Below are 12,831 nucleotides of genomic sequence, written 5' to 3'. Positions count from 1 at the left end.
ACGTCATGAAATTTGCCTATAAATGGATGGACATGGAGAGTAGCACACTGAGTGAAATGAGTCAGAAGGAGAGGGACAGCTGTAGAATGACTGCAGATAGATAGATAGATAGAGAGAGAGAGAGAGAGATACACACACACACATATATATCTGTGGTAGAATTGTTTCTACTATAGAATATATAGCACAGAAACAATTTGCTGACCACAAAATCATACCTGGCACATGGAAAGCCCTCAGTAAGTATTCGTCAATATTTTCAGAAACCCCACCCCTATTTCTGCCATACCTTCTCACTGTCTTTTCTATCTGCACTTCACATTTTCATTTACTCTTTATCCTTTTTTCACGGGGAGGGTGGTGATGGGAGGTTGCCCCTGACTCATTGCTCAGGGGTTGCTCCATAGTGATGCTCAGGGATCCGTATGGTGCTGGGGATGGAAGCTGGGAACCCCATACGCAAAGCACATGTTCCAGCCTTTGACTCTTCTCCTTGGCCCTGTTTAAGTTTTCTTTTAAAAAAGATTACTTCAGGGGCCGGAGCAATAGTACAGCAGGTAGGACATTTGCCTTGTACACGCTCAACTCGGGTCGACTGGGTTCAGTCCCCAGCTTCCCATATGGTCCCCCAGCACCACCAGGAGTAATTCCTGGAGTAACCCCTGAGCATCACTGGGTATGACCCCAAAAAAGGGGGGAAAAAAGATTACTTCAAAAGGAAACATTTTATCCAACAAAACCCTCAGGTTTGAAGCACCCACAATCCCTGAAACCACATATAATCCCCCAATTACTTCCAGGAATGACCACTCAGCACTGATCCAGGAATAGCCCCCGAATACTGATGGGTGTGGCCCCCAAACTCAATAATAATAAATAATAATAATAATAATAATAATAATGAAAGACAAACTTTAAATCTATCTTTGGGGATGGAGAGATACTACAGTGGGCAGGGTGCTTGCCTTGCATGTGTAGTCAACCTCAGTTCGCTCCTGGGCACTACATATGATCCCCTGAACATCTCCAGGAATGATCACTGAGTACAGAGCTGGAGTAATCCCTGAGCACATTCAGGCATCGCCTCCAAAACAAAACAAAACAAAACAAAAAACAACAGCAAGAATCTGTCATGAGAATGTTTATGTAGTTGGGCTCTGCACCCAGGAATTACCCCTGGCAGTGCTCAGGGGACCATATGGGATGCTGGGAATCGAACCCGGGTCAGCTGGGTGCAAGGCAAATGCCCTACCCACTGTGCTGTTGCTCCAGCCCCAAGCTTCTGGTTTTTGTCTTTCCCCCAAGAGGGAAGCAACCACCTCTCACCTGCAGCCCCAATGTGCACTGAGGTTGAAATAACTGTTCATGGGTGTTTAGGCTGCCAGGCTGTCAGAAGAGACTCAGTACCCCCTATTTCTTAGAACCCACAAGAATATAAATCACAAAGGTTCATCATTTGCGCTTCAGAGAAGAGTGAGTAAGAAAACCCAGGTCTCCCAGCTCCCAGAAAGGAAGAGCTTGAGAAGAACCCAGGCCACGACAGGCTTAGTTCAGCAAATCCTTGCCCTGGACTTCCGGTCTCCCCAAGCCAGCTCACCCAGTGCTCCTTCTTGTCTTCCAAAAGGCACCTCATGGCCGTGTGTAGCTGCTGAGCGTCTGTTTCCCGCAGGGCCTCCAGCAGCCGCCGGGGCTGGTACAACAGCTGCTTCAGGTGATTTTCCATGGTTGCCTGGATGTGGGAAGTTGGGATAGTCAAAAAGAAAAGGAAAGGAGCATGTGGTCAGCATCATGGTCCCCGATTCCCTGCAGAAACTGTGAACCATCACATTTGCTGTGGCTGGGAACAAAACTTCTTCATTAGCTGCCAACAATCAAGTCAGAGCTTCGGGCTGGAGAGAAGGTCCGGTGGGCAGGATTTTGCCTTGCACACTGTGGACCAGGTTCAATCCCCAGGATGGGGATGCTCTTCAGAGAGGCTGTGTGGCTTGCATGCGCCCCTGGGTGAGGATATTAGGGAATGTTAAAAATGTAAAAAAAAAAAGGGGGGGCTGGAGCGATAACACAGTGGGTAGGACATTTGCCTTGCACAGAGCTGACCCAGGTTCGATTCCCAGCATCCTGAGCACCACCAGGGGTAATTCCTGAGTGCAAAGCCAAGAGTAACCCCTGTGCACCCTGGGTGTGACCCCCCCAAAAGAATGTAAAATATGGTGCAGAGAGAGAATAGAACAAGCAGGGCCAACCCGACTTTGATTCCTGGTACTCCAAATGGTCCCCCAAGAAACACCAGGAGTGATCCCTGAGCTCAGGGCAAAAGTAAGCCCTGAACACAGATGGGTTCAGTTCAAAGACATAAATGAAAAGCCAGGGCTCACTAGAAACAGCATGAAGAATTCTCAAAATATTGTTTGATTGTTCATAATTATGGGGCACCCTCAGGAGGGAAACAAGCTGCATCCTCGCCTTTTAAAAGCTCTGGAAGCCACACACACACCCCACAGCTACCACCACGTCAACAGCCCAACTACACTGTTTCATAACAAACCTCTGCCGAGATGACAAGTGGACAAAAATTCCTGGCACACCAGTTTCCAGGATGAAAACTCTGGGATCTTCTTGGAGTGGAACAGGCTGCCCCGAACTCCACATCCCATACTGCCAGAAGCCCCAGTATCACCATATGTAACTCAAAAAGAAAGAGAGAAGGGAAGAAAGAAGAAAGAAAGAAAGAAAGAAAGAAAGAAAGAAAGAAAGAAAGAAAGAAAGGAAGGAAGGAAGGAAGGAAGGAAGGGAGGAAGAAAGAAAGGGAGGAAGGGTGGGAGGAAGGGAGGGAGGGATGAAGGGGAGGAGGGAGGGATGGAGTGGAGGAGAGAGGGAGGGAGGGAGGAAGGGACGAAGGAAGGAAGGAAGGAAGGAAGGAAGGAAGGAAGGAAGGAAGGAAGGAGAGAAAAGGAGAGAAAAGAGAGAAAGAAAGAGAACAGAAAGAAAAAGATAGAGAGGAAAGAAAGAAAGAGAGAGAGAAAGAAAGAAAGAAAGAATAAAAAAGAAAAGAAAAGAGAGAGAACACTCAATGGGTTGAGTTCAGCTTTGCATGCAGGAGACCCAGGTTCTATACCCAGTACCACATGGTCCTCCAACCACTGCTGGCCACAGATTCCAAACACCCCAGGTGTGGCCTAAATATCAAAATTTTTTAAGAAATACCCCAAAACCCAAAATTAAAATGTATCTACTATCTGATCCTTCAATTCCACGCCAACGTATCCATTCAAAGAATATAGATATTTTCATTTGAAAAAATATACACACATGGGCACTCATTGTAGAGCTAGTGACATAGCCAAGATCCAGAAACAACTCAACTGCCCAATGACAGGTAAGTGATCAGAGGTGCAGATTCAATACACAATGCAGTCCTGCTCAGCTATCAGAGAAGATAAACTCTTGGCTTTTGTAACAGCGTGGAAGAAACTAGAGGGGGTTATGTAGGTGAGAGGGAGAAAAATACCAGAGACTCCCACTCAGATCTGGAGTACAAGGAAGCCGGCCAGGAGAGCCCGTAAAACCAGTGCAAGACTCAGCCAAGGTTAGGGACATCAGCAGGTGGGGGAGGAATCCCCTCACGGGTGGTGAGCGTGTGGTAATGTATACTTCAAAGAGCAATGACATGGTATCCCTAAAACACGCCGAGTCAGATAAATTAATGCTAACTCTGCTGGAGAAACGAAGACAAGGGCAGAGCAACAGTACAGCGGGTAGGGCATTTGCCTTGTATGCGGCCAACCTGGGTTCGATTCCCGGCATCCCATGTGGTCCCCTGAGCTCTGCCCGGAGTAATTCCTGAGAGCAGAGCCAAAAGTAAAGCTCTGAGCAGTGCCAGGTATGCCTCCCCTCCCCAAAAAAAAGAAGGAAAAGAAGAAGAAAAAAAAAAGAGATGAGTCAAACCATGCCGGATTGTGGCAAGGAAGAACTGAGAGTTGTGACATATTTTCAGTATAGCCTGAACATGGTGAGCAGCTGGCCCATGCTGGCTTGATTCTCTCTCTGAACTGAATAGGTACCCAGTATCTCCCCCATAGAATCAATTCCGCCGTGTGGGCAGCTTTGGGACTGTGAGTTCTGGGTCTTCCTAGATCCAGAACTGTGTAAGGCAGAAAGAAGATGACATGTTACAGGAGTTGTGAGCAAGTGACCAGGAACTTAAGAAGAGAAATGGTCTAGACACTGCTTGGGTTTCTCTCTCATTGGAGATAACTGGAACACACGTTTTTTCTTTTTAGGGTACTGAAGATGGGATTCTGGGAAATGATGATCCCCCAGCATTCTGGGTCTAGTTTTCCCCCTAAATGGTGACTCATCTCCTTTTTATTACAGAGTAAGTAAAAACTGAAACACTTGCATGCATGTCAGAACTTCATTGATGACATGAATTCTTGGCTCAATCAGATAATAGTTCTGGAATCAATATGTCCTCCATGTTCTGTGCTGTTCATAGTGTGGTGGCTAAGAGAGGACACACTTCACTGGGCCACAGGTCATGCTAATGAGCCTGTGATGTCCCCGACGGTCACACTCTCCACCAGGCCTTCACGTGCTCCCAAACAAATATCCACAGTCATCTCCTAATGTGCTAGTACTCCTGGTTTGTTTAGAGTACAGCTGATAGAGGAGGAAGTTCTTTCTTTTTGTAGGGTGGGGGGTCACACCCAGCGATGCAACCCAGGGATTGCTCAGGGATTACTCCTAGCTCTACATTCAGGAATCACTCCTGGCAGTGCTGGGGGACCATATGGGATGCTGGGGATAGAACCCAGGTTGGCTGCATGCAAGGCAAATGCCCTACCTGCTGTACTATTGTGCTGGCCCTGAGGAAGTTATTTTTTTTGTTTTGTTTTGTTTTGCTTTTTGGGTTACACCCGGTGATGTACAGGGGTTACTCATGGCTCTGCGCTCAGGAATTACTGCTGGCAATGCTCAGGGGACCATATGGGATGCTGGGAATCGAACCCAGGTCAGTTGTGTGCAAGACAAATGCCCTACCCGCTGTGCTATCACTCCAGCCCCGGAGGTTGTTTCTTTCTTTCTTTTCTTTTCTTTTTTCTAATTTTATTGAATCACCGTGAGATAGTTACAGGCTTTCATGTTTGGGTTACCATCACACAATAATCAAACACCCATCCCTCCACCAGTGCACATTCCCTACCACCAATATCCCCAGTATACCCAATTTTTCCCACCCTCCCCCTGCCTCCATGGCAGACAATGTTTCCCATACTCTCTACTTTTGGGCATTATGGTTTGCAATACAGACACTGAAAGGGTATCATGTTTGGTCCATTACCTACTTTCAGCACACATCTCCCATCCCGACCGATTCCTTCAGCCATAATTTTCTTAGTAATCCCTTCTCTATTCCAGCTGCCTTCTCCCCTTCACTCATGAGGCAGGCTTTCACTGATGAAGCAATCTTCCTGACCCTTGTATCTACTGTCCTTGAGGTCAGCCTCATGTTATGTTATTTTATACTCCACACGTGAGTGCGGTCCTTCTATGTCTGTTCCTCTCTTTCTGACTCCTTTCACTTAGCATGATACTCTCCATGTCTATTCTTGACTGATCCATGATAGTCACACTGCCATGAGCACTCTTACATGATTCCCTCCAGTCCCAGAACTCCCCTGTGGTATCTGAATGCAGGCATCTCAGAGATTCTCTCCTCTTACTCTTCTGCACAATGAGGTGACCACAGACCAAGAGCCCCCGGAGAGAAAACAGAAGCAAGCACACGGCACGCAGGTGACACGGAAGGGAAGAATCCAGCCTGAGCTTCCTCTTTCCCACCCTCCCTTCCCCCGGCTTGGAGAACAAGTGACCTGTTGCAACCCTGTGTACACAACTTGCTAGATGCTGACAAAGCAACTGAAGCAAACAAGGAACTGGGTCTCTCGCGGGACCTTTAGCAACAGAGTCCCCTCTCTTTCTCTGGATACCCCTTCTCTTATCCGGGTTCTTCCATGAGAAATAATCCAAATGTTTTAAGGTGTTGTATCAACAATTCGTTCCTCTCCCAGCCATTCCCTATTTAAAGGGACCAACTCTCCATCCTCGGGCCCTGACTGAAAGAAAACCGAAGCACTTTCAAGAAGAACTAGAGAAAAAGGATGCTTGAAGGACCCGCTCGGAATGGGAGATGAGCGCTGAAAGTAGACTATAGATCGAATGATGGCTACTCAATACCTATATTGCAAACCACAACACCCAAAAGGAGAGAGAGAGAGAGAGAGAGAGAGAGAGAGAGAGAGAGAGAGAGAGAGAGAAGGAGAGCGCAAAAGGGAATGACCTGCCACAGAGGTGGGGTGAGGTGGGGGACTTGGGTGTGGGTCGTAGGAGGGATACTGAGATCATTGGTGGTGGATAATGGGCACTGGTGGAGGGATGGGGACTCGATCATTGTATGACTGAAACGTAAGCACGAAGGTTTGTAAGTCTGTAACTGTACCTCATGGTGATTCATTAAAAAATAAAGAAAGAAAAGAAAAGAAAAAAGAAAAACTGGAGAAGGGCTGAAGTGATAGCGCAGTGGGTAGGGTGCTTGTTTGCGTAAGGCTGACCCCAAGTTCAATCCCCAGCACACCCCCTATGGAGTGATCCCTGAGTGCAGAGCCAGGAGTAAGCCCTGAGTACTACTGGGTGTGGCCAAAAAAGAAAAACTGAGTAGAATACATTTCACACATTTCCCCTAGGTCTTCACCTGGTCCACTACCCTGAGTTTGCTCCCCCTTGAGCACTGAGAATGTAGTCCAGGAGGGAGTCTGGTACACACCTGGAGGCTGGAGGTGGTGAAGAGCACATCACGTGAATTGAGATAGTCCAGGACTCTGTGCGTCAGCTCCGCCGTCCACTCATGAGAGCTTTGGTCAAAGACAGACAAAAAGGTCAGGATACCAGGGCCCCCCGCAAGCTGCCCCCACAGCTGAGTGTCAGGGGCTGGATTCAGGCAGCGACCCTGAGCATACAGTGAGTGGTGTGGTGTGCTTAACCTGGCAGAGGTGGAAGGGAGCTTCTGATTCCAGAAACTTCCCTGTATTCTATGGTCTCCAATCTCAGAAATTCTTGATTTCCCAGTTGTGTGCAATATCTGAATTCCCATAACAATTCACCCTATGGTGAATTATTGTCCAGCTAGGCCTGGAAGGTGTCCTTGCTGTGTTAAGTTGGAAAGGGAGATTTGTGAGAGAGTCAGTGGCATGGTTCAGAGGCTAGAGCACTTACTTGGCACCTGGTCACTGTAGTTCGATCCCCAGCACTGTACAGTCCTCTATGTACTGCTGGGAGTGGTCCCTAAGCACTGTGCTGGGAGTAGTCCCTGAGCACTGTTGAGTGAGTCCTAATACCTCCCTCCCCCCAAAAAAATTTATAAGCAGATTTATAAATGCAAATAGGAGCAGATTCCAGGCATAGGCTTAAAACCTAGGTTGGGATACTAGTTTTTTTACCACTTCGTTTTGAGCCTGGAGGCAATTCACTGCCTAGCCTATCCCCATGCCTCAGTTTCCCTTTCTTTATAACATGGCTAAGAATTGGGAGGCTCCAAATTGTCCACACATGTCAAGTATACCGGTTTTCATAGTGCGATATTCATCACATTCGCTTAACACACATGTCAATTGCTTAAAACTATCCCCAGCACATAGAAAGCACTGAATTTCATTCCAAACAATCCCAGATTGGAAAAACTTCAAAGGCCAATGACACACGCGAGATTTAACAGAGAGGGACAGAGTATCCCATCCATGCAACACCGCCATCATGGAAAAAGGAATGTTGAACTCTTGCTCCCAGCTGAGATGGAGTATAATGAACCCTCTTGCCATAAACAGAAGGCATTTTTTTTGGCTTTTTGGGTCACACTCAGCAGTGCTAAGGGGTTACCCCTGACTCTGCACTCAGGAATTACACCTGGCGGTGCTTGGGGGACCATGTGGATGCTGAGAATCGAACCCAAGTTGGCTGTGTGCAAGGCAAATGCCCTCCCTGCTGTACTATTGCTCCAGCCCGCAGAAGGCATTCTTAAATCCCTTTTTCTTTATAAATAGATGAACACATGAAGGAGTTGACAAGTCGATGGGTAAATAAAGAAGATGCATAGCCTGAAAGACTATACCCTTAACTCTCAACTGGACTTTTTTAGGGAGTAGATTCTATGTGGGGAAGCATTAATTGAGCATGATTGGAGCCCTGCTCAGAAATACCAAGACCTTCTCCTTAGAGCCCATCACATTTGAGTTCTCTCTTAGCCCCTGCCCTTCTATAACATTCCCTAGAGCTTCCAAAGCCAGTCCTGGTCTGTCTGTGCAGAGAGGCATGGCAGGAGGACCAGTCATGGACACACACCCAGTTCCATCACTTCCAGGCCTGTGAGCCTGATTCCCCTCCCTGTGCCTTAGTTTCATTATTCTTTCCAATGGGCAAATAGTAGGTTCCACCTCAAGGTACATGCAAAGCCAGGTGTGTTTCAGCAATAGCACAGCGGCAGGGCATTTGCCTTGCACGTGGCCAACATGGCCAACCCGAGTTCGATTCCTCCGCCCCTCTCGGAGAGCCCGGCAAGCTACCGAGAGTATCTCATCCGCACGGCAGAGCCTGGCAAGCCCCCCGTGACGTATTCGATGTGCCAGACACAGTAACACAAAGTCTCCAATGGAGACATTACTGGGCCTGCTCGAGCAAATCGATGAACAACGGAAGGACCTTTACCTTTTACCTTTACCTATTGCTTTTATTTATTTTGATGTATGTTTATGAAGACGCTGTGATTTACAAAGTTGTTCATGACAGAGTAATTTTAGGCCTATGACGTTCCAACACCAATCTCACCCCACCACGAGTTTGCCCTTTCCCTAACCCCCAGAGTAACAAATTTATTTGATGTTACTTTTCCCAACAAAACTTAAAGGAATGGCCAAAAGAATTGTCAGAAAATACATCAGGTAAAGTCAATGTGTGTGATCAATTGCTTGATTAAAATGATTTTAACCTATATAAAAATCAATTCAAATTATTTGATACAATAAAAATTAATGCCTATTCTCACTAACACAAATAAACTTTCTATTCTGACATCTGAAATATGCTGCACTCAATTTTATTGTGTATTGCATGTCACTGTGGCCATTATCCTGCCTTCTCTAGGTCTGTTTTTATGAATGTCTCTCTGCCACAGAATAAGAGGGCAGTGAGTGCCCATGCTTGTACTAGAGGCAAGAGGAATAAAAGTAGGTAGAGAAAAGTGAGTCTACTCGAGCGGCTGCATTTACGGCTGCACGACACCTCATAGGACACACCCTACCCATACTCCAAGAGCACCGTACCACATTTGATGGGGTTCAAAGTAGGAGGCAACCAATCTTAGAGGGAATTTTTTTTACAAACTTATAGAAGGGCTTAATGACCTCTGGGTGAAATACAACAATCTTCACACTCTTTCCTCTAAGGATAGTCTTTTGTAGCATTTTCAGCAACTTTTCATAACAAACAAATACAAAATTTATTATTTCGGTTCTGCTTTGAGGCAGGGATTGGGGTTCAGGATGGAAACATCCAAAACATGATGGTAGGAAGGTGTAATAGTGGTGGGACTGGTGTTTGAATATTAAATGTAATCAAACATTGTGAACTACTTTATAAATTGGGCTGGACGGATAGCACAACCGGTAGGGCATTTGCCTTGCATGGGGCCGACACTGCCAACCTGAGTTCGATTTCTCCGCCTCTCTCGGCGAGCCTGGCAAGCTACCGAGAGTATCTCACCCATATAGCAAAGCCTGGCAAGCTGCCCGTGACATATTCGATATGCCAAACACAGTAACAAGTCTCACAATGTTACTGAGCCCGCTCGAGCAAATCAGTGAACAACGGGAGGACAGTGACAGTGAAAGTGACTTTATAAATTAAAAAAAAAATTTTTTTTAAAGTGGGTCTACTTCAAAACACTCACCCAGCCTGGGAACTGGTCTACAGCCCTGAGTGGCCCGAACGTAGGCCAATGGGAAGGGTAAAGATGGGAGACACTCTGGTGGAGGGTGTGGTGTTGGAACACTGTGTGCAATGAAACCCTGTCATGAACAGTATTATAAATCAAAACCTGGAATGAAATTTTAAAAAATTAAACCCTTATACATTTGTTGGCTTTGGGGGGTGGGCAGGGAGAGTAACAAGCATTATTACTTGCTGAAATTGAGAGCCTGCCACTAGCAACGTCTATGAGGGTTGAGGTGTGACCCTCAGTGGTAGAACACACTCCAAGCAGGTGTGAGGCCCTGAATTTGGTCCCAGGATCTGCACGAACCCCCAGGCACTGCCAGATAGATCCCTGTGGTCCTCAGCATAACCAGGTCTGAACAATAAATCAAACTAGATATCACTGGAGGAGGCCCCCCTGAGAGGTCCTCCCAGCACCACTGGGTGTGACCCCTATAAAAGTGTTTATTATAAACCTACCCATCCCTTCCCTGCCCCAGGAGGGGGTTACCTTTTAAACTGCAGGAGGTCCAATAATGCTAAAGGAGAATAAAATGAAAAGAGAAAAAAAAAGTCATTTCAGAGAGATCACTAAGGCATTCCATTAGAAATGCTCAGAGGCAGAGAGAGGGGACATTACCATTCAGAAAGCGTCCAGCTATTATTTCTTCCTAAAAGGCAAAGAGATAACATCAAGCACAACATACAAAGTTGCTGGCCACAGGAGAGGGGATTGGAATGAAAAGAACAGGCAATACTCACCACCATTTTTTGCAACAATGGAGGCAAATCTGTAAGAAAGTCATTGCACATAGTAATTAGAATTGAATTCAAAAATGGAAATAGGGGTGAGGAAAAGAGACACTCCCCCTTCTTCTCCGAAGGAAGGAAGGAAGGAAGGAAGGAAGGAAGGAAGGAAGGAAGGAAAGAAGGAAGGAAAATTGAAATCTTAATTATACCCATGTCCACAGGCTAGAGCGATAGCACAGTGGGTAGGGCGTTTGCCTTGCATGCAGCCAACATGACTGACCCGAGTTCAATTCCTCCGCCCCTCTCGGAGAGACCAGCAAGCTACCAAGAGTATCTCACCCACACAGCACCGCCTGGCAAGCTCCCCGTGATGTATTCAATATGCCAAACACAGTAACAACAAATATCCAAAGGGAGACGTTACTGGGCCCACTCGAGCAAATCAATGAACAACAGGAGGACAGTGACAGTGACCCATGTCCATGCAGGCCCATATGAGAAAACCTGGCTTGGAAATTCTGTTAGACTAATCCTAAAATTCCCCACAAAACATGGGCCCCCAAAAGACTATCGAGCACCACAGACTTCACCCGCCATGGTCTTGCAACATTTCTGAGATGGAATCGAGCCAGATCATTTTTGATCGATGGTTCTGGCCTCAGACTCACCTTGAGTGGATGGTGGGACACCAGGACCGGCCACTCCATGGCTCACAAAAAGGAACAGGAGAAGCAAGTCCGTCCTCGGCTCCTGAGACATTGTCCTGGCATCAGTTCTGTGCAGACAGTCCAGCTGTATCTTAAAGATCTATGTAAGGAGACAAAAGGCAGAGACCCACCAAACAAGAATCTCGTGAGGTCTTTTTAAACGAATTCTTCAGAGAGACATGATTGTTTACCATAATGAGATCCAAATATAAAATAAAATGTAATGTAACATACTTTAGATTACAGAGTTGAAAACGTATATAGGTAAATGAGAATAGACATTTTTATATTGTATTAAATAGTTTTAATTTCCTTATCGATATAGGTCAAGACCATGTAGTAATCACTAATTGGCCCTTACTGATATATTTTCTGATCATTCTATGGGTCTGTTCTGTTGGAATAAGCAACATAAAGTAAATTTGTTATGCGCCAAAGGAGGCAGATTGGGATTGGGAGGAAGCTGGGGATATTGGTGGAGGGAAGGTCACACTAGTTGGTGGTGCTGGACTGCTAAATGCCCGAAACAACTGTATCGTGAACAACTTTGTAAATCACAATGTTTTTAATAAAAATTAATTACAAATTTAAAAATTAAGCGGTAGGGCATTTGCCTTGCACACAGCCAGCCCGGCCGAGCTGGGTTCGATTCCTCCACCCCTCTCGGAGAGCCCGGCAAGCTACCAAGAGTATCTCGCCTGCACAGCAGAGCCTGGCAAGCTACCTGTGATGTATTCGATATGCCAAACACAATAACAACAAAAGTCTCCAATGGAGACGTTACTGGGCCTGCTCAAGCAAATCGATGAACAACGGGAGGACAGTGACAGTGACAGTGAACTTTTAAAAAATGAATTCTTAAATTTCATTGCTCCTTCCAAACCCTTACCCTAGTCTAAGATACAAACAATTTGGGCCTGGGAGGTAGTATAGTGGTCAAGGCACATGCCCTGCATACACCCGACCTAGGTTCAGTTCCCGGTACCACATGATTTCCCTGGCACTGCTAGGTGTCACCCTGGAGATCCCTAAAACCTTCATGATGGCCCAAGTCTTCTTCCCCAGCCCCCACACCATGGGGTGGAGCAGCATCAAATGTTCAGGTTCTTATCCTGAACCAACTACCCATTCAGCCACGCTATCTGCCATGGAGCCCTGGAAACCTCCGGAGAACCACTCACACACGAACACTTAGAAGTGTTTGCCTCTAAGCAAAAAGTGAAAACTATAGTTATTTCTCTCTTGGGTCACCACAATGACCTGTTTATATTCTTACAGCTCTCCTAGTGCCCTCAACCCAGCAGAGAAGGCGTCATTGATAGCATAAACCTAGGGCCCAGGGAAACAGCTCAAA

At 46.3% G+C, this 12,831-nt stretch overlaps 1 protein-coding gene across 1 annotated transcript in view; it reads right to left on the bottom strand.

Annotated features, from left to right (window-relative positions):
• OTOA (otoancorin) overlaps positions 1-11,569 on the bottom strand; it is an 84,490-nt gene extending 72,921 nt beyond the window's left edge. The window contains exons 1-6 of the mRNA XM_056138811.1: positions 11,439-11,569; positions 10,783-10,811; positions 10,661-10,691; positions 10,532-10,559; positions 6,824-6,911; positions 1,598-1,729 (exon numbers count right to left, since the gene is read on the bottom strand). Coding sequence (XP_055994786.1) covers positions 1,598-1,729; positions 6,824-6,911; positions 10,532-10,559; positions 10,661-10,691; positions 10,783-10,811; positions 11,439-11,529 — 399 coding nt within the window. The 5' untranslated portion in view covers positions 11,530-11,569. The remainder of the gene's footprint in view (positions 1-1,597; positions 1,730-6,823; positions 6,912-10,531; positions 10,560-10,660; positions 10,692-10,782; positions 10,812-11,438) is intronic.
• Between the last annotated feature and the right edge of the window lie 1,262 nt (positions 11,570-12,831).

The sequence above is a fragment of the Sorex fumeus genome, unplaced genomic scaffold (genome assembly GCF_029834395.1).
Source record: "Sorex fumeus unplaced genomic scaffold, SorFum_2.1 ptg000130l, whole genome shotgun sequence".
Classification (NCBI taxonomy): Eukaryota; Metazoa; Chordata; class Mammalia; order Eulipotyphla; family Soricidae; genus Sorex; species Sorex fumeus.
Note: the sequence above shows the minus strand (reverse complement) of the source record. Positions and strands in the feature narration are given on the sequence as shown.